General features: G+C 37.9%; 2 protein-coding genes and 1 long non-coding RNA gene across 12 annotated transcripts; 2 read left to right on the forward strand and 1 right to left on the reverse strand.

Moving 5' to 3' along the window:
• Positions 1-61: 61 nt before the first annotated feature.
• On the forward strand, positions 62-2,331 carry LOC114519957. Of its 2 annotated transcripts, XM_028540147.1 has the most exons (3): positions 62-693; positions 1,175-1,247; positions 1,429-2,331. In XM_028540147.1, exons 2-3 carry the CDS (start codon positions 1,193-1,195, stop codon positions 2,172-2,174), a joined length of 801 nt encoding a protein of 266 aa, XP_028395948.1. In that variant the 5' UTR covers positions 62-693; positions 1,175-1,192; the 3' UTR covers positions 2,175-2,331. The 2 variants fall into 2 exon arrangements, with proteins under 2 accessions (XP_028395948.1, XP_028395949.1); XM_028540148.1 differs by having other exon boundaries at positions 62-1,247.
• A 298-nt stretch (positions 2,332-2,629) lies between these two features.
• On the reverse strand, positions 2,630-17,376 carry LOC114519958 (uncharacterized skeletal organic matrix protein 2-like). Of its 9 annotated transcripts, none has more exons than XR_003686650.1 (5): positions 16,689-16,764; positions 15,048-15,157; positions 4,396-4,436; positions 3,824-3,908; positions 2,630-3,398 (listed from the first exon to the last, which is right to left on the reverse strand). XR_003686650.1 is itself a non-coding variant. In XM_028540149.1 (4 exons), the coding sequence occupies exons 1-4, from the start codon at positions 15,107-15,109 to the stop codon at positions 3,046-3,048; spliced, it is 537 nt and encodes a 178-aa protein (XP_028395950.1). In that variant the 5' UTR covers positions 15,110-15,310; the 3' UTR covers positions 2,630-3,045. The 9 variants fall into 9 exon arrangements, 2 of the variants coding, with proteins under 2 accessions (XP_028395950.1, XP_028395951.1); XR_003686648.1 differs by lacking the exons at positions 2,630-3,398; positions 3,824-3,908; positions 4,396-4,436; positions 15,048-15,157; positions 16,689-16,764 and adding exons at positions 9,394-9,910; positions 10,614-10,697; positions 10,843-12,062; positions 12,423-12,503; positions 13,492-14,431; XR_003686649.1 differs by lacking the exon at positions 16,689-16,764 and having other exon boundaries at positions 15,048-15,320.
• Positions 17,377-20,737: 3,361 nt separating this feature from the next.
• Positions 20,738-26,299, forward strand: LOC114520262. Its single transcript, XR_003686676.1, has 5 exons — positions 20,738-20,831; positions 21,653-21,746; positions 22,939-24,185; positions 25,292-25,380; positions 25,806-26,299. It is a non-coding gene; the product is annotated as an uncharacterized LOC114520262 (long non-coding RNA).
• The last annotated feature ends 1,208 nt before the right edge of the window (positions 26,300-27,507 follow it).

Below are 27,507 nucleotides of genomic sequence, written 5' to 3' on the forward strand. Positions count from 1 at the left end.
ATCAATGCTTATGAACAAAAAGTTGATTTCTATAGCCACATAGTTTTGAAGCACCCCACGTTGAACTGGTCATATACCATACGACCAACAATAATGTTAATAGGTGTGAACCTTCTCATGATCGATCTGTTCTGCTTGGAAATATCGGTCAGTAGCTAGCTAGAAGTTTTGATGTGTAATGATGTTTAATGATTCGAAGGCACGGCCATTATTAACCTGACCAGACGATGGATTAATCTTTTTGAACATGCCTCGCCAGGTGATGCAGAATGCATGGAGAATATTAATGTTTGTGCGTTCATCGTACTTTGTTACATTTTGAAAAATGCTCGGAGATCTAGATGCATTGTAGCTACGTCCGTTTTATACCTTTACGAAAACTTTCTCATTCTGTTTGCGATTGTCCATAGACCATGTTAGAAATATTGTAAGAGCATCTTTTTTTCTGAGCATCTTTGTACAGACAATGGGCCATTTTTGTATGGCTTCCTAGCCAATAAAAAGTCATGTTTATGACGTTATGATAATTTCTACACATGCAAGCAGGCATTCCATTGCGTTCATCAGCGTTCACAAGTGATACAAATTTTCGCCGCCCTAAGACCACAGCGACGTTATAGCCCAAACAAACTTCGGATATATTTTTTTATTCTCTTGAATTTTGAGGAGTATTCGTTCTGTTATATTTCACAGGTAAGTTGTTTGACACATTTTTAAATTTTCATCATACTCAGACAGCTATAGGATCCCAAGTAACCGAGATATTAAAAGACTACAGCCATGTGGTGTTTCCCTCTTGTAGTTGCCTGTAACATTACCGTAAAACGTATACAGTTAGTACTAAATTCACATAAGCTGAACTAAGCTTTCGGCCTGATATAATCTACTTACATCATGCACTAGACGAAATATTTCAGGCTCAGATAGTCTAGCTGGCTATCATGATGTCGTAAGATTTCAAAGGCGTATATTTGGGCATCCAAGTTAAGCCTTTACTATCCCAGGTTCAGTTATTCATTTCTCGTTTTCACAAATTCAGTGAATAATATCAGACGTGCACGAGCGTTAGATGTTTATCGTTTCGTTTTTAGCAATTTTTTTGGCTCGTGTAACAACAACTGTGTTCACTCTGGTGTGTCAATCTCTAATTTATGCTGGTTAATTTCATTTATAGTTTTGAAGCGTTTGAAAGATGATGAACAAAATCTTTCTCGCTCTGGGAGTTTTTGCTGCCATTGTGGCTTCGGGTGAGAAAGTTTTTCACTACTAACGAAATAAACACATAAATTGATTTGTTAATAATAATATTGTCTCTGATAATGCGAGCACCTTGCCTTGCGGCAACCCCTGGGTGAACATCTCCCCTCGGGGTTTCATGGCTTTCAACCATAAAAACGAATGCGATGTAACTTGTTGTTGTTCTTTTAGGGAGTGCTTTGAAGTGCAATCGATGCTCATACGATCCAAAAGTCACCCCTCATGCGGACAACCTGTGCAGTCCTAATGCTACAGTTGACTGCCCTGGTGGACAATATTGTTTCACTGTTACCTACACTCACGAGGATGGAGAAGTGGGTTTCTTACGCAACTGTGGAGGCACTCTCGTTGATAACTGTCCAAACATCACCAAAGGATGTGCAACGTACAGCGCTCTTCATAACCTAGCGACCTGCATCGGGAAGTGTTGCCAAGGTGATAACTGTAACAATTACAGTCCTGGTAATGTAACAGTTCCTCCCAGGCCTACCAGCAATGGTACAGAAGCGGGAAAGTCAAACGGTTCTCTAATATGCAACAGATGCTCGTACGATCCAAAGGCCGGTCCACATGCGGATCAAAAGTGCAGATCAAATGCCACAGTGAGCTGCCCAGCCGGGAAATATTGCTACACAACAAGGTACACCCATAAGGATGGGAATGTGGGTTTCTTGAGAGATTGCGGTGGTGGTGCTGTTGACAGGTGTCCAAATATCACGAAAGGATGCGAAGCGTATAGCAAACTTCACGACTTAGCGACCTGCGTGGGAGAGTGTTGCGAAGGTGATAACTGCAACAATTACACTCCTGTCGATCCAACCCCATCCACGCAAGCGGTCACGCGCAGTAGAGCATGCGCTGTGGTCGCAAAGATCAGTATCCTAGTGATGGTGATTGTTAAAATAATTTTTGCATAAACGTTTTAGATACATTCTATTTATGTCATTGAACACTACTGATATAAACACTGTAATCCGAATTTTGCACAAGGCTATAAATTTGTGTATTGTAAATTTACAATCACTGAAAATCTTTGCACTATTTTTACATAGATTTCGTTACACTCATTTAAACAATAAATCAATAGACACGCGATGAAATTATATACAAATTCATGTGAATAAAGTCAATAAACACACCTTTTTCATGGCTGCAATTTTTATTCCTGCACATGAGGAGAGGAACAGAGCGAACATTTCAGAAGGCGCAAGAAGGGACATTTCTACTGAAAGCATTAGTAAAAAATATGGAACAAAATAAAATGTTTAAAGTTGTATGCTTGAGTTTATTCAATATCTTTAGGTTCTTTTGAACTTAAGTCTGAAACGCGAACCGATTTCGAGTAAGTTAAAATTAATATTGTTGTGAGCGACTCTTTGGGGGTTTAATTTTAAGATATTATTCTGATAGAAACTGTTTGAAGATTTTACTACAAGATGAAGATGAGTATTTAAGTTGTGAGCAAGTTTTAACCTTGATTGATTAAGCAGAAGTCCACTCGACCAGTGAGAGTGCATCGACGCCTAAAGTAAACAGACTGCGAGAGCTGGAACGAGCTTGTGAAGCCAAGCCACTTTTCTAACTGATAACGTTCATTGAGTTGGCTATGATCCGTGATTCAACTCTCGTTGATGACGTGTACAAAGTCAACACAAGACCACTAGGCATCAGTCACAGTTTAATTACGATATATAAATGGTTACAATGTTATAAACATTGCGTCGTTCTAAAGAAACTAATACAAGACTAAGCCACAAAGGCTGTTTCACAAATGCAAAGCTCGTTAATTTAAGAAAACAAAAAACATGAAAACATCATCACGAAGACAGTAATCTTGGTCGCCATGATGCCAGTTGCACTGCTGGGGGTGTAATTGTTGCAATTATCCGTCTTACAACACTCCGCGCGACAGGATTTAACATCTCCATTTTCTATTTCAGCGTCACACAGTGCTTGGGCATAGGGACATGTCTTGTCCTCACGATTGCAACCTCTATAAACAGTCGTTGTTCCGTTATGATCTGTCCAAATTGAAGTGAAACAGGAACCTGAGCAGTCAGCACTTCTTGTATTTTTGCACGTTTGCAAATACTTTGGAGCCTTTGAAGTGTAGCTACAATCGTCGCATTTTAGAGCAGTTCCTAAAACGAAAAGATTGTTAAAGGTGATTATTCTAAGCCGACTCAGTTTTCCTTATTGTTGCAATTGGCAGGAGCAGATTCTTTGCCGGTCGGCTTTAAAAACTCCTGTTCGGATCAACAGAGTCCTTAAGGGGAAATACGAGAACTGGGATTGGCCTTTTTAACGCTGGGAAGATGTGTTTGGAATGGGAATGGGAATTGTTCCTTTTAAAGGCTGGGATTTTTACAACTCAGGCTGGGATTCTTATGAAAAAATCCAACTGGGACTGGGATTTTGCGACTATCCAAGATTTTGGGTACCGAAATGGCTTTTGTCATGGGAATCGTGTTAAACATGGCGCGTTTCAAATACAAGGCAGTTCAGAACTTGTGTCGTGAGAAGTAGAGCAACTGATTCAGTATAGATTTCATTTAGCATAACTAACCTGCTTTTGCAATAAACACGGCCACTGCAAATGCGAAGAATAATTTCTGATACATGACGTAAACTCGTGAAGTGTTTTTGTGAACCTAAAAACAAAAGAATCAATGTACAGATAACTATAGTTGAGCGTATCTATTGTATGGATGTGTTCGCATATCCTGTGGCACGTTCATTGCCATCTAACCTAACCGACCCAAACCACAGGGTGAGTAAAAAAACCTGACACCTTTGAAATTCAAATTAGCCGCATAGCTGTAATGTGATAGAAGTATCAAATAAGTGAACCCATTAATTAACCTAAAACATAAAGTTTGTTCCCTTTTGGAGTTAAAATGCATTCTAAGCTCTCTAAATAAAGAAGAACAGTTTTATCAAATCGTTTTTCTAGCACACGCGCCACGTTGAATTAGTTCAATTGGTTTAAACACTTTCGCATTAATCAACTACGTTTTGTTGATTGTACACATGGGTCTGTCATGGGAATTGTCAAAGTCCAGCCATAAGTTCGCGACTAATTTGAATTTCAAAGGTGTCAGTCTTATTTTACTCATGCACCCTGTATTAGTTTAATACTTGCATCGTCGTCATGATACGAATCAGCTACCACCAGATCACTGAAATAAGGAATTTTTATAGGAATTATATTTCTTGAAATCTTCTATGTACAACTGTATGACAGCAACACTGGCTCGTGAGTGATCGCATGGGTAAATATATGACGATTTGTTACTATACAAGTCCGATTTAGCTCTGTATTACTTAAATTCTGTTTGTTTAAACGCTGTTTCGATCACTTTACTTCTAGCGTATATATGTTCCTCAGACATCGAACTTTTCATTATTTCATATGTGCTAAACTAGGATTTATTAACATTAGGTGCGTTTCACGGAAAAGCTGCCGGTTGTTCGAACGAATAGAGTTACGCCCTCAAAGTATTTTCACGCCCTCTCGGTCACATGAAAGCAGTTGTAACTTGCAACGTGATAGCTGTTTGATAGCTTATATGAAACTGGAATATCAACCAGACATCTGAGGTTTTTAGCACTATTGAAACGTTTGTGTGATTATTTCAAAGACGTCCTCAGGCAAAGCAGGCTCAGCATAATGAATTTCTCGTAGTTTATTTCTACCCGAATAATTGACTAGCGTCTAGCGACGTCGAGAAATGCTAGATCGTAAACTTATTGATCTGTTCCTAATTGTCGTATCACAAATTTGAAATCTTCCCATATTTCACGAAGTGTAATTTTTTGTTTGTAGTATAAGGCGTATAGCATCAAAAAAACACACACACGATAACTACTCATATTTCAAATTCCAATATCACGCGCCTCGCCTGAATATGTGGCATTTGTTGTTCATTCGTGTTTCATACCTCAAAATGTCGAAATTAAAACTAAATGTGTACTACTACGATGGTAATTTAGTGAAATACTGACACCCGGCATATCCTAAACATTTGTACTGTGAAAAACAACAAGGTATTTTACAGATCTTACCGTTTTACCAATTTCATCAACCAGTTGCTTGGAAGTTGGAAGTTTAAGTAGATATAAAATGACATCAAGTTCCGCTTTGACCCGCCTGGAGAAGTACTTAACCATTGAGTTCTCCTATTGGTCAGAATCGAACATTCGAAATGCAATATTTAAGAAACTGCGTTAAATGTAGCTACAATCAGGGAAAAAACTATTTGGAGAGGTCACCTCACAATGCCTTTAATTAATTGCACAAAATAAAGGCTTATGGTCATAAATCACACCCCTATCCCCCAAACAATGTTAATGTTTCTCAACTTTGGCAGAATTAAGAGATGCGACATTAGAAACCAACGTTGACAGGGGGGGATTAGGGATCTGCATACACGCGCAAGACAGTTTTCAGGATTTACCTGAAATATTGCTAATAAATTGTCCTGCCCACATCAATTATGCCCAGGATTGTACCTTTAGGACAAGCAATATATATACACGTAATATTCACGTTATCAATTAATGTCCCTTCAACCGTAATGTCTTCTCATATGCCCATCTTATCACCCTTCTATCCCATCTTATCCTTATGAGCTTGTTATATAACACCTTGTAAATATGAGATCTCATATTTATTATAAGAACTCCTCTTACGCCTATGACTACTTTACTATACTTTTCGGGAAAATCAGTAATCGTAATAATCGCAATTTAAATATTCCAACACTTTATCAAATATAAAGAAGTACTCATTACATGGCTAAACTAAAGTCTAAACAAGTGATTGTTCAAATCATTGAGACAGCTTAATAAACAACGATTGAATCATCCTAAGAAGAACTAGTAAAGGGCTAAACCACGCTGTCTCTTTCGCAAAATTCAAAGCCCGTTAAAGTTAAGTAAAGTAAAGTAAAAACATGAAAATCATCACGAAGACAGTAATCTTGGTCGCCATGACACCAGTTGCACTGCTGGGGGTGTAATTGTTGCAATTATCGGTCTGACAACACTCCAAGTGACAAGACGTGTAGGTTCCATTTTTTATTTCATTGCTACATCTTTCTTCGGCATCGGTACATATGTCTTTGACGGCGCAACCTCTATAAACAACCGTTGTTCCGTTACGATTTGTCGTAATTGAAGTAAAACAGTAACCTGAGCAGTTCACAATTCTTGTTCTATGATTTTCACACGTTTGCAAATTCTTCGGCTGTGTTGACGCGTAAAAGCACTTGTTGCATTTTAGGGCAGTTCCTGAAACGAAAAGATGATTCTTTATGTCATTCTAAGGTGATTCAGTTTTCTGGCTTATTGTCGTAGTTTTCAGACGCGGATGCTCATTCTTTGCTGTGCTGCAGCTTTGCAGACTCCGGATCAATACCATGTTATTTACTCTCGCAATCAAATCCCCTGCTGACGAGCTGGTAGTCTTTGGACGTTTACAGATTGTCATGTTATCTGTTAACCGGTATATACTTGATCGTGACTGCAAAGAGTGCAATAGCACCAGCAGGGTCGACATCGCAAGAAAATTCAATGACATCATGTTGAATTCTAGAACAATGAATTCTTAAGGTCTGTTCACACGATGCATCAAATCTTCCACTGAGGCCAATGCACCACAGTTTGATCAGTAACCGACTATATTTCATCCATCAGAAGTGAATTGGATCCAACAAAATTGTATCGTGTGAACAGACCTTTAGAACCATCAATAATCAACGCTTGATCATGTTAATCGGAGAGAGAGAGAGAGAGGGGGGGGGGCGCTATTCAGTAAGGTATAGTAACCTTTTTGCCATCGGAATCGTGTTAAACATTCGTTTCGAGGACAAAGCAGTTCAAAACTCGGCCAGGGACGAGCAACTGATTCAGGGTAGATTTCATTTAACATAACTAACCTATTTTTGCAATAAACACAGCTACTGCAAATACGAAGAGTAATTTCTGATGCATGACGTAAGCTCGTGAAGTGTTTTTGTGAACCTAAAAACAAGAGAATCAATGTACAGATAACTATAGTTGAGCGTATCTATTGTATGGATGTGTTTGTATATCCTGTGGCACGTTCATTGTCATCTAATTTAACCGACCCAAACTACAGGGTGAGTAAAAAAACCCTGACACCTTTGAAATTGAATTTAGCCGCATAGCGGCTGTAATGCGACAGAAGTATCAAATAAGTGAACCCCATTAATAAACCTGAAACATAAAGTTTGTTCCCTTTGGGAGTTAACATGCATTCTAAGCTCTGTAAATAAAGAAGAACAGTTTTATCAAATCGTTTTTCTAGTACACGCGCCACGTAGAATTAGTTCAATTGGTTTAAACACTTTCGCATTAATTAACCACGTCCTGTTGAATGGGAATTGGGAATTGTCAAATTCCAGCCATAAGTTCGCGGCCAATTTAAATTTCAAAGGTGTCAGTTTTATTTTACTCACCCTGTATTAGTTGAATACTTGCATCATCGTCATGATACGAATCAGCCACCACCAGATCACCGAAATAAGGAATTTTTATAGGAATATGTATTTCTTGAAATCTCCTATGTACAACTGGATGACAGCAACACTGACTCGTGAGTGATCGCATGGGTAAATAAATGACGATTTGTTACTACAAGTCCGATTTAGCGATGTACTACTTAAATAAGTTAAATTCTGTTTGTTTAAACGCTGTTTCGATCACTTTACTTCTAACGTATATATATTCCTCAGACATCGTACTTTTCATTATTTCATATGTGCCAAACTAGGATTTATTAACATTAGGTGCGTTTCACGGAAAAGCTGCTAGTTGTTCGAACGAATAGAGTTACGCCCTTAAATAAGGTATTTTCACGCCCTCTCGATCACATGAAAGCAGTTGCAACGTGATAGCTGTTTGATAAGTTATATGAAACTGTAATATCAACGAGACATCTGAGGTTTTTAGCACAATTGAAACGTTTGTATGATTATTTCAAAGACGCCCTGGCAGCATAATGAATTTCCCGTAGTTTATTTCTACCCAAATAATTGACTAGCGTCTAGCGACGTCGAGAAATGCTAGATCGTAAACTTACTAATCTGTTCCTAATTGTCGTATCACATATTTGATATCTTCCCATATTTCATGAAGTTTAATTTATTGTTTGTAGTATGAGGCGTATAGCATCAAAAACACACACACACGATAACTACTCATATTTCAAATTCCAATATCACGCGCCTCGCCTGAATATGTGGCATTTGTTGTCAGTCATTCGTGTTTCATACCTCAAAATGTCGAAATTAAAACTAAATGCGTACTACTACGATAGTAATTTAGTGAAATACTGACGCCCGGCATATCCTAAACATTTGTACTGTGAAAAACAACAAGGTATTTTACAGATCTTACCGTTTTACCAATTTCATCAACCAGTTGCTTGGAAGTTGGAAGTTTAAGTAGATATAAAATGACATCAAGTTCCGCTTTGACCCGCCTGGAGAAGTACTTAACCATTGAGTTCTCCTATTGGTCAGAATCGAACATTCGAAATGCAATATTTAAGAAACTGCGTTAAATGTAGCTACAATCAGGGAAAAACTATTTGGAGAGGTCACCTCACAATGCCTTTAATTAATTGCACAAAATAAAGGCTTATGGTCATAAATCACACCCCTATCCCCCAAACAATGTTAATGTTTCTCAACTTTGGCAGAATTAAGAGATGCATGCGACATTAGGAACCAACGTTGACAGGGGGGAATGGGGATCTGCATACACGCGCAAGACAGTTTTCAGGATTTACCTGAAATATTGCAAATAAATTGTCCTGTCCACATCAATTATGTCCAGGATTGTACCTTTAGGACAAGCAATATATATACACGTAATCTTCACGTTATCAATTAATGTCCCTTCAACCGTAATGTCTTTTCATTCATGTACTCATCTTATCACCCTTCTATCCCATCTTATCCTTACGAGCTTGTTATATAACACCTTGTAAATATTGGGCTCTCATATTTATTATAAGAATTCCTCTTACGCCTATGACTACTTTATTATACTTTTCGGGAAAATCAGTAATCGTAATAATCGCAATTTAAATATTTCAACACTTTATTAAGTATAAAGAAGAACTTACTACTTGGCTAAACTAAAGTCTAAACAAGTGATTGTTCAAATCCTTGAGACAGCTTAACAAACAACGATTAAATCATCCTAAGAAGAACTACTAAAGGGCTAAACCACGCTGTCTCTTTCGCAAAACTCAAAGCCCGTTAGGTGAAGTTAAGTAAAAACATGAAAATCATCACGAACACGGTAATCTTGGTTGCCATGACACCAGTTGCACTGCTGGGGGTGTAATTGTTGCAATTATCGGTCTGACAACACTCCGCGTGACAAGACGTCAAGGTCCCATTTTTTATTAAAGTGCTGCATCTTTTTTTGGCTTTTTCATCGGGACATACGTCTTTAGCGGCACAACCTCTCGCAACAGTCGTTGTTCCGTTACGATTTGTCGTAATTGCAGTAATACAGGAACTTGAGCAGTTCACAATTTTTGTTCTATTTTCACACGTTTGCAAATTCTTCGGCTGTGTTGACGCGTAAAAGCAGTAGTTGCATTTTAGGGCAGTTCCTGAAACGAAAAGATGGTTCTATAATCTATATGTTATTCTATAAGCTGATTCAGTTTTCTGGCTTATTGTCGTAGTTTTCAGACATGGATGCACATTCTTTGCTTTGCGGCTTTGCAGGCTCCAGATCAATACCATGTTATTTACTCTCGCAATCAAATCCCCTGCTGGCGGGCTGGTTGTCTTTGGACGTTTACAGATTGTCATATTATCTGTTAACCGGCATATACTTGATCGTGACTGCAAAGAGTGCAATAGCACCAGCAGGGTCGACATCGCAAGAAAATTCAATGACATCATGAACAATGAATTCTAGAAATTAAGGTCTGTTCACATGATCCAATTTTGTTGGATCCAATTCACTTCTGATGGATGTTTTATAGTCCGTTGTCTTGTGATGTATATCAACAGCAAATTCACTGAAGCCAATGTACTACTCTTCATCAGTAGCCGACTATAGTTTCATCCATCAGAAGTAAATTGGATCCAACAAAATTGTATCGTGTGAACAGACATTTAGAACAATCAATAATCAACGCTTAATCATGTTCATCGGAGAGAGGGGGGGGGGCGCTATTCAGTAAGGTATAGTAACCTTTTTGCCATCGGAATCGTGTTAAACATTCGTTTCGAGTACAAAGCAGTTCAAAACTCGGCCAGGGACGAACAACTGATTCAGGGTAGATTTCATTTAGCATAACTAACCTATTTTTGCCATAAACACGGCCACTGCAAATGCGAAGAGTAATTTCTGATACATGACGTAAGCTCGTGAAGCGTTTTGTGAACCTAAAAACAAAAGAATCAATGTACAGATAATTATAGTTGAGCGTATCTATTGCATGGATGTGTTCGTATATCCTGTGGCCCGTTCATTGTCATCTAATTTAACCGTTGTACTGTGAAAAACAACAAAGTATTTTACAGATCTTACCGTTATACCAATTTTATCAACCAGTCGCTTGGAAGTTTAATTAAGTATAGATAGGATGACATATAGTTCTGCTTTGACCGTGTTGGAAAAGTACTTAACCATTGAGTTCTCCTATTGGTCAGAATCCAACATTTGAAATGCAATATTTTAGTAACTGACAGAACAGATAAGCGTTAACCTCACAATGCCTTTAATTTAATAAAATAAAGGCTTATGGTCATAAATCGCACTCCCTAATATAATCCCTCGAAACAATGTTGATGTTTCTCAACTTTGGCAGGATTAAGTGATGCATGCGACATTAGGAACCAACGTTGACAAGGGGGGAGTGGGGATCTGCATACACACGCAAGATTTTCAGGATTTACCTGAAATATTGCTAATAAATTTTCCTGTCCACATCAATTATGTCCAGGATTGTACCTTTAGGACAAGCAACAATGGTAACAACGTACAATGTCATATATATACGCGAAATATTCACGTTATCAATGTCCCTTCAACCGTAATGTCTTCTCATGTACTCATCTTATCACCCTTCTATCCCATCTTATCCTTACGAACTTGTTATATAACACCTTGTAAATATTGGGCTCTCATATTTATTATAAGAATTCCTCTTACGCCTATGACTACTTTATTATACTTTTTGAGAAAATCAGAAATCGTAATAATCGCGATTTAAATATTTCAACACTTTATCAAATGTAGAGAAGTACTCACTCCATGGCTAAACTAAAGTCTAAACAAGTGATTATTCAAATTCTTGAGACAACTTAATAAACAATGATTAAATCATCCTAAGAAGAACTAGTAAAGGGCTAAACCACGCTGTCTCTTTCGCAAAATTCAAAGCCCGTTAAGTTAAGTAAAGAAAAAACATGAAAACATCATCACGAAGACGGTAATCTTGGTTGCCATGACGCCAATTGCACTGCTGGGGGTGTAATTGTTGCAATTATCGGTCTTACAACAATCCACGTGACAAGACGTCAAGGTTCCATTCTTTAATGCAGTGCTACATCTTTCTTTGACATCGGTACATTTGCTTTTAGCGACGCAACCTCTAAAAACAAGCGTTGTTCCGTTACGATCTGTCGCAATTGTAGTAAGACAGGAACCTGAGCAGTTCACACTGATTGTTGTTCTATTTTCACATGTTTGCAAATTCTTCGGCTGTGTTGAATCATATAAGCACTCGTTGCATTTTAGGGCAGTTCCTGAAACAAGAAGATGGTTCTTTATGTCATTCTAAGCTGATTCCGTTTTGTAATGTATATGAGCAGCAAATCCACTGAAGCCAATGTACTACTCTTCATCAATAGCTGACTATAGTTTCTTCCATCAGAAGTGAATTGGATCCAATAAAATTGGATCGTGTGAACAGACCTTTAGAGCCATCAAAAATCAACACTTAATCATGTTTATCGGAGAGAGAGGGGGGGGGGGCTATTCAGTAAGGTATAGTAACCTTTTTGCCATCGGAATCGTGTTAAACATTCGTTTCGAGTGCAAAGCAGTTCAAAACTCGGCCATGGTCGAGCAACTGATTTAGTGTAGTAGCCATTAGCATAACTAACCTATTTTTGCAAGAAACACGGCCACTGCAAATGCGAAGAGTAATTTCTGATACATGACTAAGCTTGTGCATTTTTGCTGACCTAAAAACAAGAGAATCAGTCTAAAAATAAGAGAATCTTATAAAGGACGTGACATGTTTTCAATACGCACGTATAACTGTTTTATATACTAGCTGTTTTATACTATATATACTATAACTGTTTTATAACTCGCTGTTTCACTTTTTATGTTCCGAAAAAAAGACTTTATCTTATATTAACATCAGACTCGGCACATGAGAAACTTCGACGTCTACACCGGACCTAGGTGAATGACCAAATGGAGAGCTTGAAGTTGATTTTTCTGTACAAACGCTATGCGAAATAAACGTGTTTTGTGTTTTGCATGTGTTTGAGAGGAGTGTCACAGAAAAGCAACTGGTTTTTCGAACGACCTAATTGTCGTGTCATCATAGCTAGCTCACATGCAGAACTGATATATCATATTTCAACAAGTATAATTGTTGGTAGACGGTAGTATATGCCGTATACCAGTGTTATCGAATCATCGACTCACATAAGAAAAGTCATACTTCAAATTCCAACCCTTTGAAGCGTAGTATATAGGTTACAGAGAATACGTGGCATGTATATATATATATACGTTTGGTGTGGACTCGTTCTAATCTCATTCCCGTCTTCTCACGTCAGAATGTCAAAGTCCCATGCAACTAAGTTCTGTATCTGGCAAATATGACGGTCGTTTCGTCGAATAATTAACAGTTATTCTGCGAACTCGAGCCGTATATGAGCATTTTGTTTACTTTCTCTAACTAGACAGATATGAGCTAATATCTGTCTGGTAGTCAACCAATGAAATTGCAGCATATACCTCATATCTATATCAATGAAATTGCAGCATACCTCATACCTCACAGCTCACTCTCGTCGTATATGGCCGATAGCCAATTCGGCGCTTCGCGCCTCGTCGGCTATCAGCTCATATACGACTCGAGTTCACAGAATAACTGTAAATATACGCTATTCCTAAACATTTGTATCTGTGAAAAGAAAAAAATACCGATCTTACCTTTACACCAATTTTACCAACCAACCTCCTAACGCCTTGGAGGTTTATATCCAACTGATCAAGTCGATAGAATCTCACAAAGTTCCGTGTTGAAGAAGCAATTTACTATTTAGTTGTGCATGCTAGTGATCAGAATCCATGAAACGCAACATTCTCGGCGTCATTAAATTACTAAAATTAGCTCAATTTCTATGGCACACTCAAATTAAATCATCCTATATTGTGCGTTGGTAAAACTATAATTTGCCTAAAAGGACTGTGGAATTTTAACTGTTTTGTTTACTTGAAGAAAGATGATATTATACATTTCCTAAAAGGACAATCCGTACTTGTTTTTCGTTATCAAATCATCGTTCCATATGCACGGTCGAGATTACAATTGTAACAAAACGATGGGCCAATGAAAGCCGGGAGTGTCTTTAATGGATAAAGAGAACTGAAGGCTAGTCAGGAATGGTTTAACCAAATGGAATTGTCGAATTGAAACACCTTTTTCACCTTTGGCTTTGTATATTCATGCACTGATATAACAAATAAACAATAATATTAGGCATCACAAGTTCCATAGAGTATAGAGGAAGTAGATGCCAGTCATTCGGAACATATTTAGTTTTTGTTTGATAATAATTAGCACCGTGCTTGATGCATTTTGGCACAATTTGAAATTGATGTGAATGTTAAACTGGGTGACAGGGGGTTTAACATTAGGTGCGTGTCACGAAAAAGCTGCTGGTTGTTCGAACGACCTAATTATGGAGGTTACGCCCTCAAATTAGGTATTCTTACGCCTCTCGAACATGAAAGCAATTGCAACGTGATAGCTGTTTAATAGCTTATATGAAACTGTAATATCAACCAGACATCTGAGGTTTTTAGCACAATTAGCCTTTCTCACGATGAGGAATATGCCGCCGTTTTCGGGGTACTTTTCTTCAAAAGCGCAAGTGTGAGACCTCATAACGACCACAGTATTTAATTTTAGGCTGGAGTTATTCTTCAAATGGTCTGTTGATTCTAAAAAAATTGCTTTTCATGTCGTTATAACTTTTTAAACCCTTTTGAGAAAATTGAAAATACCCCAAAAACATACTCGTGAGAAAGGCTAATTGAAACGTTCGTATGATTATTTCAAAGACGCCCTGGCAACATAATGAATTTCCCGTAGCTTATTTCTACCCAAATAATTGCCTAGCGTCTAGCGACGTCTAGAAATGCTAGATCGTAAATTTACTATTGTGTTCCTAATTGTCATATCACAAATTTGATATCTTCCCATATTTCATGAAGTATAATTTATTGTTTGTTGTATGAGGCGTATAGCATCAAAAACACACACATACGATAACTCATATTTCAAATTCTCACATGTTGCAGCGCAGGTCACGCGCCGCGCGCCGGAATATGTGGCATTCCTTTTCATTCGTGTTTCATACCTCAAAATGTCAAAATTAAAACTAAATGCGTACTAATATGATCGTATTTTAGTCAAATACTGACACCCGGCATATCCTAAACATTTGTACTGTGAAAAACACAAAGTATTTTACAGATCCTACCGTTTTACCAATTTTATCAACCAGTCGCTTGGAAGTTTAAGTAGATAGGAATAGGATGACATCAAGTTCCGCTTTGCCCGTGTTGGAAAAGTACTTAACCATTGAGTCTCCTATCGGTCAGAATCCAACATTTGAAATGCAATATTTAAGGAACTGACAGAACAGATAAGCGTTAAACAGATGTAGCTACAATTAGGGATAAAACTATTTGGAGAGGTCACCTCGCAATGCCTTTAATTGAACAAAATAAAGGCTTATGGTCATAAATCGCACCCCCCCCCCCTAATATAACTGATCCCCCGAAACAATTTCATGTTTCTCAACTTTGTCAGAATTAAGAGATGCATGCGACATTAGGAACCAACGTTGACAGAGGGGAGTGGGGATCTGCATACACACGCAAGATTTTCAGGTTTACCTGAAATATTGCAAATAAATTGTCCTGCCCACATCAATTATGTCCAGGATTGTACCTTTAGGACAGGCAACAATGGTAACAACGTATGTGATATATATACAATGTCATATATATACACGTAATATTCACGTTATCAATGTCCCTTCAACCGTAATGTCTTCTCATGTACTCATCTTATCACCCTTCTATCCCATCTTATCACCCTTCTATCCCATCTTATCCTTACGAGCTTGTTATATAACGAAGTTTTTTTACATTGTCGCAAGGCGAAGTTTTTCTTCGGCCCGTTCAAATTCTTTAAATATTTCAAGTACAAAGCTGGTACCTCGCCGGTTTTTACAGTAAGATGATGCGGATTACTTAGGTCTATCCAAAAAGGGTAAATTCGTTGTTTAAAGTTGAAGTGGTCAAATAAAAATTGCACTTTTCTGGCAATTTTTTGCCAAAAAATACGATTTTTACGGAATTCTCACTCTCCCCAGTTCTTTTGAAGGCTTGATTTGCTCGCGCGGCTCCCGTTTACAACTACATATTCAGTGCATAATATTCAATTGACTGATTCAAGAGAGATGTAAAAGTCGGTTAATTAATTTTGACTTATCCACCGTTTAAGCTAAACCCTCTTGATACAACCTGCCCCTGGCTTATTGTCGTATTTTTCAGACACGGATGCACATTCTTTGCTTTGCGGCTTTGCGGACTCCGGGTCAATACCATGTTATCGACTGTCGCAATCAAACTCCCTGCTGACGAGCAGGTAGTCTTTGGACGTTTACAGATTGTCATGTTATCTGTTAACCGGTATATATGCTCGATCGTCACTGCAAAGAGTGCAATAGCACCAGCAGGGTCGACATCGCAAGAAAATTCAATGATATCATGCTGAATTCTAGAACAATGAATTCTTAAGAGCTGTTCACACGATGCATCAAATCTTCTACTGAGGCCAATGCACCACAGTTTGATCAATAGCCGACTATATTTCATCCATCAGAAGTGAATTGGATCCAACAAAATTGGATGGTGTGAACAGACCTTTAGAACAATCAATAATCAACACTTAATCATGTTCATCGAAGAAGGGGGGGGGTGCTATTCAGTAAGGTATAGTAACCTTTTCGCCATCGGAATCGTGTTAAACATTCGTTTCGAGTACAAAGCAGTTCAAAACTCCGCCATGGACGAGCAAATGGTTTAGTGTTGTAGCCATTAGCATAACTAACCTATTTTTGCAAGAAACACGGCCACTGCAAATGCGAAGAGTAATTTCTGATGCATGACTAAGCTCGTGTATTTTTGCTGACCTAAAAACAAGAGAATCCGTGTAAAAATAAGAGAATCTTATAAAAAAACGTTTGCATGTTTTGAATACACACGTATAACTGTTTTAGATACACACACAGGTCATTTTCCTCGCGAAGTAACTCCCTGTTTCACTTTTCATGTTCCAAAACAAAGACTTTGTCTTATTAACATTAGGCTCGGCACAGTGAGAAACTTCGACGTCTAAACCTGGCCGAAGTGAATGACCAAATAGAGAGCTTGAAGTTGATTTCTCTGTACAAACGCTATGCGAAATAAACGTGTTTTGCGCATGTCATGCATGTGTTTGAAAGGTGCGTCAAAGAAAATCAACTGAACAGGTTTTTTGAACGACCTAATTGCCGTGTCATCATAGCTCACAGGATTGATATATCATATTGCAACAAGTATAATTGTTGGTAGTATTTGCCATTGTTATTGAATCATCGTCTCACATAAGAAAAGTCATACTTCAATTTCTAACACCTTGCAGCGTAGTATATCTTATTCGTCGTTTCGTCGAATAATATGATAGTACGCTATATCCTAAACATGTGTATCTGTAAAAAGAAAAAAATACCGATCTTACCTCTATACCAATTTTACCCACCAACCGCCTTGGAGGTTTGTATTAAACTGATCAAGTAGCTAGATAGAATCTCACAAAGTTCCGTGTTGAAGAAGCAATTTACCATTTAGTTGTGCATGCTAGTGATCAGAATCCATGAAACGCAACATTCTTGCATGGCGTCATTAAATTACTAAAATTAGCTCAATTTCTATGGCACTCTCAAATTAAACGATCCTATATTGTGCGTCGATAAAACTATAATTTTTCTAAAAGGACTGTGGAATTTTAACTGTTTTGTTTACTTGAAGAAAGATGACGTTATACATTTCGTAAGACGACAATCCGTACTTGTTTTTTTTATCAAATCATCGTTAAATTTTCCTTATCAAATCATCATCAATAAAATGATGGGCCAATGAGAGGAGTGCCTATAATGGGTAAAAAAAGCTAAAAGCTGATCAGGAATTTTCCCGTAAATCTGGTTATTATCTGTCGCAAAATATTTTCCCTTCAGATGCAAGCTAAATAGTACTTGACAGTATATAATGTAAAGCGAAGCATTTGTTTATCTTGCAGAGCACATGCAGCTGACTATAATCTGCTCAATGCACCTGCGCCATGCAGTCGATGGCTCATTCTGGCGTACACAATGTAGGCTCAAACCTACAAAATATATCGTGGTATCATATGTTATACGCTTCTGATACGTTGGACTTGAAAAGTCACCGAACTTTAGCTTTAAAAAAGACGAACCAAATGGTGTATCTGCTTTGCGCGATTATCCCAATATCGGCTCACTTTATACCACACTGGACTCCGTAAAAATTGCTGTTAAAAAATGCTGTGTGAAACACCTTTTTTCACCTTTGTATATTTATGCATATATGAAATGAACAATAATATTAGGCCTCACAAGTTCTCGTGCAAGTAGAGGAAGTAGATGCCAGTCATTCTGAACATATTTAGTTTTTGTTCATGCAGTAAGTGAATATTATATAAAAATGTTAAGAGCTGAAATAATTAGCACTGTGCTTGATGCACTTTGGCACAATTTGAAATTGTTGTGAATGTTAAACTGGGTGACAGGGGGTGTAATCGCTTTAATTATAGGGCAATTAATATTGAGGACTAACAAATAGCAGAGTTAATAAAATGATGCATGACGTGACTTTCTTGCAAGATAAGAGTTATAATTTCCACTGATTTTACTGATAAACACGAGTCAGACAAATATGTGTGTGCACGGATAAATTTTGACTATAATGCATGATTTTGAATTGAAGAAATACATATCTGGGGCCGGTTGTATCAAGCCCGTTTAGCTTAAACGGTGGATATACAACCACGGGTCATATAACTTGAAGCTAAATTTCATATTACTGAAGAGCAGCGCGTGATAGCGACTTCAAATAACGTTAACTTAGCATCAAATGTGGTACAACTGCCTAAAATAGACAAAAGTAAGACTAACTCCTGGCCTGACGAAGGCTCCCAGGTCGAAACGTTGAGAGGTGTTTTTGTCTATTTTAGGCAGTTGTTATACCTACCACATTTGATGCTAAGTTAAATTTCATATATCTAAATAACTTGCATTTGCAGCTTTGCAGTTTCTCTCTCTTTGAGAAAAAATTAACAATGGTTTGACGGGTTCGTCAAACCATATGCCAATATAATGACTTTTAAGAATTGAAAAATATCATTCGCTATAATTTGCACAAATGGCGAAGAGTTTTGCATAAATGTTGCAAATGAAAGTGTGGGCGTGAGGGTTTTACATCACGTCATCGCGACGGAATGGACTGGGACGGCAATCAGATCAGACTGACACCACGGGTTCAATATCTGCGACTTTTTGATTTTTTTTCAAACTGTGAAAGTGATCCAGACATTCTTTGCCATATGACATGCATATATACTTCTGGTAAGTTTAACAATATTATTATTTGCAAGCCGTATTTGATATTATTTGTTGTCAGTTTTTTTTCCACTATCTCACGGTGTTAATTAAACTGACGGTACTTTAATTCGTTCAGGAATGACAAAAATTCCGCGCTGAATGCATAATTTATAATGCATAATGCAAGACTGAATAATTTATACATGTGGTTTGTCAGAATTACACGTGTTGTTGGGGGAACTAACGACGAACCGGCATCTGTGTTTTGCTCATTGAGTGTCATTTGAGAAAAAAAAATTCCCTAGACATCGACAAAAATCTCTCCTCCGAGCTAAATGGCATTGTTTAATATTTACATTCGGGGCTTGATTTTAATAGCATAAAAGGCATTCGAGTGATGCCGCTTTCTGAATCAATATTAGTTAATCAATTTCGTTTAATAAATACTGTGGACTTTGCATACAGCTTCGAAAATTAAAATTTTGGCATTGAAATGAATAACAATATGAAAGAGTCTTAATTTCGAGTGGAATTATACACACTTCAAATTCATTAAAAAAAAGGAGTCAACATCGGTCCTCCGGCAGAAATCGAACCTATACGCTTATGCAATAAACTGCGTAGGTTCGATTCCTGCCGGAGGACCTATCAACAGTTGACTCATTTTCCCATCAGTTGTTCCTGGCTTGAATTTGAAGTGTGTATAATTGATAATTCCACTCGAAATTAAGACCCTTTCAACCTCTAGAATTTACCTACATCAAGTGAAGTGCCAAAAATCATAACTGAATAACAATATGGTTACACATATACAGTCCGACAACAACTTCGCGTCAACTTTTCGACCTAACAGGAGAGTTAATATTTGACTATTATTCTATTAACTCTCCTGACGGCTGGTATTAAGTAAAAAACGTCCAGATGCGTTTTTGTCTATTTTAGGCAGTTGTTATACCACATACGAGCCTGGTTCTTAAACTTCACCGATAATCAACGAAGGCTATTGTCAGTGATCACTGGGGAAGAAAATCTTTTGAAACAAAGCTTAATCAGCCCCGTTTACCCTTGGCCTCGTGAGGTGTGTAGGAATTGATTGCACGCAGTGTAAACAAAGCTCCCTGCTACTATTGCCATTGGATATTTGTCTGATCAAAATATCCCACAGTTTTATACAAGTTTTGTTATAGTTCAAAATGATTTTTATGATTATACATGAAATAGTGTCAAATAATAGTGGATTAAGCAAAATAAGCAGAAGAATATACTCAATATAGTGGCAACCAACTTTGTTACAAGTTTTGATTGACACTTTAGCTGTTTCCTGTCAGTGGTGGAGTTAGTACTGAGAATACAGCCTTGACTGCATTGTTTGCTTCATGAGCAAGCGATTTTTTTAATTGGCATCCAGTGTCTGACCAATGGGAAGAGAGATTCTAGGTGCGATGTCGTCATCATATCCTTATATGGCGCGGACTTTTCATCGATTCTGTCATAGGAGACGCTGCCAATAGCGACGCATTTCTTTCTGTTTGCCCAAGGCGAGTTGACACACAACGAAGTACCCGTTCAAGAAGGTCAAAAATTGTTGAATTTCAGGTAGGTGAAAGCCATTTCTACTTCGAACTTTTTCTTTTCGGGTATGTTTTTAAGCCAGACAAGCTGCCACTGAGGCGGTTTGTTATATTGTATAAGCTGACGTTCCTTGAGACATCGAAGACGACGCGCTCATACGAAACTATCGAATTCAGAGTCTTGCTAGAATTTGAATATAGCTGCATGTTCACACGATGAAATCTGATGGAAATGTGGTCGGTTCTCCGCATTCAGAAGGGGAAATCATAAGACCTGGCGGTTTGTATCCGAAGTGCTTGATACAGATAACCCGACCGTTTTGTAATTCACAAATATTCTACAGAAAGCACGCCCTACTCTGCCTCTGGTTATGTTTGAGACCATGCAATACTTATACGCGCGTTATTTATTGATTTTTGATTTAGGCTGCAGGTATATGTATATAGTTTTATTTGCACAAAGCATCACATTACGGCATGTAGTTTTTGTGCAAACCAGCAAAATGACGGTGTACACACAGTACACGACTATTACATGTAGTGATATTCAAAACATCAATTTTTGAGGTTTCGTCTATTGACTATAGTAACCAAATGCATGATTCCAGTGAAACTAGGCCTGGCTTTACCGACGCTCATTACTGCTCTCTGGATATTTATTGCTCATTATTGTAGGCGGTTTAAGCCTTTTCCTTACAGTTGGAAATAATTAATTTTTGTTAAATGCAAGGTTGTTTAATAAGACTTTAATATTGTGGAATTACTGCACAGCGGGATATTTTGTATTCTATCTAGTTATTCTCCATGCATGTATATTGCTAAGCATTTCTGTTCTTATTCGTCTAGTTCATCCGACGTACTGTAAGGTTCCATAACAAAATGCTTTCATCAAGCCGTTTTATCCTCGCGATTACAATGGTGCTGGCCTTCTCAGCCATTGGTAAGTGATATTTTTTAATAATGGGACACTAGGGGGCCGTTGTATATAAAACTCTTTACTGACTGCATTTTGCATAGTTAAATCCTGGTTCACTGAGAAATGTAAGACTCTGCATGATGGGCTAATTCTGTCCTTAACTACAGTTAAAAGTTTACTAGTCTAAAAGAATGTCTCCAGATCAATAAGATCATTATCGCCGGTCACATTTGTCAATTATACGTGGCAATTCAGCAAACTTTTCTGTGATCGGGTTGAGCAAAAGCTACGGGAAAATTACATGCATCCTTTGAACTACGAGTAACGAGTTTGCATGTTTCAGATACGATATTGCGCAAGGGAGAAGCCTCGATTTTATAAGAGTTAGATTTTCTCACCATGGGGTCAGTAAGTGGTTCAAAGCTAGCGCTAACCTAAACTAGGGTTAAATTTTAATCCAGTGTTTTACTTCTTAAAATGCGATTCTGAACCACTGTTTGTTATAAAACTTTCGAAAATATGACTTCCATCGGTCCAGAAAATATTAATGGTAAAATATATTCATCTTTGTAAACAAACGATTCAAAATATTAATGTGTAAAGATTTACTTTAACCCAGGGTTAACCGGTTTTTGAACGACCGTCCCCTGTATTGCTCTCGTAAGAGGGCGCAACTTCAGTTCCTCTGTGTAGTACGATAAAATAAGACCTTTTAGGGGTTTCCTGCTAAACGGTTTTTGAAAAGAGTTTTTGTGAAGGCTCTCAATCATTCAGTACTTCGTAAAATCTCGAGTAATCCGGCTCATGTAAACAGTCCCCTATAGTGAGCGACCTGGGGCCGGTTGTTCGAAAGGCGTTTAGCTTAAACGGTGGATAAGTTCAAAATGGAAAACAAAATTATCGATTTATTGAACAACCGAGCTGAAATATGTCGATGTAAATAGTTTAATTGTCAATGGAAGTACTTAATGCATTATTAGATGCAGATTTAGTCATTCACAAGATGTATGAGAGGAATTTTAAACTTTGGCTTATCCACCGTTTAAGCTAAACGCCTTTCGAACAACCGGCAAAAAGTGCTTGAAAAGTAATAAAATTCCAGCTTTGGAAAGAAAAATTATGAAAGAGAGTCTTTAAGCAAGTGAAAAATCACTATCCGGTGGATGGCGTTATATCCAGCCTTCGTACAACCAGCCCCTGTTTGTTTATGTTCTAGGAAGTGCCTTGATTTGTAACGTCTGCGCATACTCGTCCAAATCCCCCGCTGCCCAGCAGAAGTGCGGGAATACGACTGTTAACTGCACCTCGGGGTATTGTTTCGCAACGCGCTACACTGGGGCTGATGGCACCGAAGTTGTTGCACGATCTTGCGACAATCCTAACGACAAGGCCTGTCCGGATGCCGAAGCAACGTGCGAGACACGAACCAAAACATTCCAGCTGAAATCATGCGCCGCGTATTGTTGCAAAACAGATAAGTGTAACAATTATAACCCCAGCAGTGCCACGGGTGTCATGGCGGCGAAGTTTGGCCTGTTCTTGATGGTCGCCGTTGGATTGTTGTTTGCTTAAGTTGATGATGGACTTCACGCATTTTCTATGTTGACTGTCTGAGTGTCTTTAATTCTGTTATTTCTTGCTTTAAATGTTTTACTATACTTTAAATATAGTTTCCTAGCTCTAGTACTTGCTTTAAATGTCTTACTATACTTTAAATGTAGTTTCCTAGCTCTAGTACTTGCTTTAAATGTTTTACTAAAATAGGTTGCATTTCATTTTTTCTTTCATTGCTCATTTTACTGAATATAGTTTTGTGAGATTAGCGAGCTGACTTATTATGGAATCCGCATATAGTCAGGCCTTGTGTTTGAGAGGGGGGGGAGCTCTCGTTTTGGCCACGATCTCTCCTGGCTGACTTGAGGCGTTTCTATCCTGAGGCGACTGCAGGGTGAAGTTCGGCTGAGCGATAATTTCGTTGTGATCAAGACTTGCATTGAATTCATGTGGCCAATATTGAAAAATATGGTTAAAAATTTCGACTAATCTTTTTTGTGATTTCTGATCTAATTACAAAAAAAAATTACCTGCTTACTTTGCGTAAAAATAGATATTTAGAATAGTAGGCAACCAACTTTACTACAAGTTTTTATTGACACTTTCAGCTGTTGCGGTGTTGCGTGACAGTGATGGAGTGCGTTCTGTGAAATACAGCCGGCTTTGTTTGCTTTCATTGAGCAAGCGAATTTTTTTATTGACATCCATGCAGTGTCTGACCAATGGGAATAGAGATTCTAAGTGCGATGTCGTCATCACATCCGTATATGGCGCAGACTTTTCATGGATTTTTTTGTCATAGACAATAGGAGACGCCGTCTATAGCGACGCATTTCTTTCTGTTTGCCCAAAGCGAGTTGACACACAGCGAAGTACCGATCAAGAAGATAAAAAATTGTAGATTTTCAGGTGGGTGAAAGCCGTTTCTACTTCCAATTTTTTCTTTTCGGCATGTTTTTTAAGCTTGACAAGCTGCTACTGAAGCGGTTTGTTATATTGTATAAGCTGACGTTCCTTGAGACATCGAAGACGACGCGCTCATACGAAACTATCGATATTCAGGGTCTTGCTAGAATTTGAATATAGCTGCATGTTCACACGATGAAATCTGACGGAAATTTGGTCGATTCTCCGCGTTCACAGGGGGAAATCATAAGTGCTTGAAACAGATAACCCGACCGTTTTGTAATTCACAAATATCTGACAGGAAGCCCGCGCTACTCTGCCTCTGGTTTATGTTTGAGACCTTGCAATACTTGTACGCGCGTTATTTATTTATTTTTGATTTAGACTGCAGCTATATGTATATAGTTTTATTTGCACAAAGCATCACATACGGCATGTAGTTTTTGTGCTAACGTAGCAAGAAGACGGTGTACACGACTATTACATGTAGTGATATTCATAATTCACTACAGCTAATATAGTATTCCTCAATAAAAACGTCCATTTTTGAGGTTTCGTTTATTGACTGTAGTAACCAAATGCATGATTCCAGTGAAACTAGGCCTGGCTTTACCGACGCTCATTACTGCTCTCAGTGGATATTCATTTATTTTCATTGCATTATTGTGGGCGGTTAAAGGCTGCTTTCCACTTACGCGTTTTTTATACGCACGTACACGTACGGAAAATTTTAAATGCTTTCAAATTTTTATTATTTAACATCTAGGTCAACTAATGCATACTAAAATATGCAGAAAACTAAGGTCCTTCGATCTATTCACTTAGTTTTTTCAAAGGTAACATGTATAAGGATTTAGACTTTTACGTGCGTGTACGTGCTGCGTATGAAAAACGCGTAAGTGGAAAACAGCCTTAACTCCTTAAGCCTTTTCCTTACAGTTGGACAAAATTAATTATTGTTAAATGCAAGTTTGTTTAACAAATGTTTAATATTTAAAAACTGCTTTAGTGCACAGCAGCTGGGTATTATATTTTACTTTTAGAGTTATTTTGTATTCTATCTAGTTCTTCGTGTATATTTCTAAGTATTTCTCATCTTATCCGTCTAGTTCATCCGACGTAAGATTCTATAACAAAATGCTTTCATCAAGTCGTTTTATCCTCGCGATTACAATTGTGCTGGCTTTCTCAGCCATTGGTAAGTGATATTTTTTAATAATGGGACACTAGGGGCCGGTTGTATAAAACTCTTCACTGACTTTAAATCCTGGTTCACTGAGAAATACAAGACTCAGATTGGCCAATTCTGTCCTTATTTAACTACAGTTAAAAGTTAACTACTAAAGTGCTAAACTAGTCAATTCTACGTGGCAATTCAGCAAATTTTTCTGTGATCGGGTTGAGCAAAAGCTACGGGAGAATTACATGCATCCTTTGAACTACGAGTAACCAGTTTGCATGTTTCATGTGCCTTCATTATTGCACTGATGAAGGTCCGGGTTAACGGACCGAAAGCTTTACAGTATTAAATACTTACGTGGTGTACCTACAAACTAATTTACTTATTGATGTCACCATGCAAACGTACAAGAATATTATGGCCCCTGATTGTTTATGTTCTAGAAAGTGCCTTGATATGTAACTCCTGCGAATACACGTCAAAATCACCCGCTGCCCAGCAGAATTGCCGGAATAAGACTGTTAACTGCGCCTCGGAGTATTGTTACGCAATGTTCTACATTGACGTTAATGGCCTCGAAAATTTTGGACGAGGTTGCAACAATGCTACAGACAAGGTCTGTCCGGATGCCGAAGCAACGTGCAAGGCACGAACCAAACAACTCAAGCTGAAATCATGCGCCGCGTATTGTTGCAAAACAAATAATTGTAACAATTATACCGTTACCCCCAGCGGTGCCACGGGTGTCATGGCGGCGAAGTTTGGCCTGTTCTTGATGGTCGCCGTTGGATTTTTTTTTGCTTAAGTTGATGATGGCCTTCACGCATTTTTTATGTTGACTGTCCGAGTGTCTTTAATACTGTTATTTCTTACTTTAAATGTTTTAATGTACTTTAAATGTAGTTTCCTAGCTGTAATACTTGCTTTAAATGTTTTACTATACTTTGAATGTAGTTTCCTAGCTCTAGTACTTGCTTTAAATGTTTTACTAAAATAAGTTGTATTTCATTTTTCTTTCATTGCTCATTTGACTCAATATAGTTTTGTGAGATTAGCGAGCTGACTTATTATGGAGTCCGTATATAGTCAGGCCTGGTGTTTGGGAGGGGGGGGGGAGCTTTCGTTTTGGCCGCGATCTCTCCTGGCTGACTGGAGTCGTTTCTATCCTGAGGCGACTGCAGGGTGAAGTTCGGCTGAGCGATGATTTCGTTGTGATCAAGACTTGCATTGAATTCATGTGGCCAATATTGAAAAATATGGTTAAAAACTTCGACTAATCTTTTTTGTGGTTTCTGATCTAATTACAAAAAAAAATTACCCGCTTACTTGCGTAAAAATAAATATTTTCTATTGTCTTGAAATCCAATATCTCGCTTGTGAGATACTCAAAAGATTAAAAATGCTGCATGTGTTAATTAATCAACGGGACAATTCTGCAATTCAGAGTTGAAAACAATACCAGCCTCCAAAGGGGAAGAACAATTGAATAGAATTTTTAATTGCCAGGAGCACTTGAATTCTGTCTATTGTCTTTGCTGAATGCTAATCTTCAATCGCTCCGAATATTGTATGAGGCAATGCACGCCGTATTTCATACCAGAGTTGGTAGATATGCAAAAATTTGAGGCCAAATTGTCATTAGTGCTATCAAGAAAACAAAGAAAACAAAAGGCAAAGACAAAGGAAACAAAGAACTAGTGTGATGTTGTTTGGCCTCAAATATGCAGCTATCTTCTAAACCTGTTTCATACCTGAAATATCGTGTTAAATAATGGCCGAAAACGCCGGCTTTTAATGGAAGGACAAGTATTCAGCAAAGAAATGCGATTTTATAAAAAGAAAGTTTACATATTGTTTGCTTGACGGTATCATTTACTTATCGATTCAGGAAGAGATAAGTCGGGTCTGTGGTGTTTGTTACGGTTGTAGAACCTGTTAGCGTTGTTCTCAAATCTCAACTCGCTTATTAATACATGGCAGGGCATTCAATCACAGTCTGAACTGGTAAGTAAATAGATCTTGAAAGACGTAGTCTTTTTTTAAAGTATTTCACTAAAGGCGTGTGGTTTTTTCGGCTGAACTCATTTTATACAACCGATTCTGAAATCCTAAGATTAGAAGGGAGAACAGATCGAGTCGGCAAAA

Source organism: Dendronephthya gigantea, unplaced genomic scaffold (assembly GCF_004324835.1).
Source record: "Dendronephthya gigantea isolate DGI-Jeju-01 unplaced genomic scaffold, DenGig_1.0 000015F, whole genome shotgun sequence".
NCBI lineage: Eukaryota > Metazoa > Cnidaria > Anthozoa > Malacalcyonacea > Nephtheidae > Dendronephthya > Dendronephthya gigantea.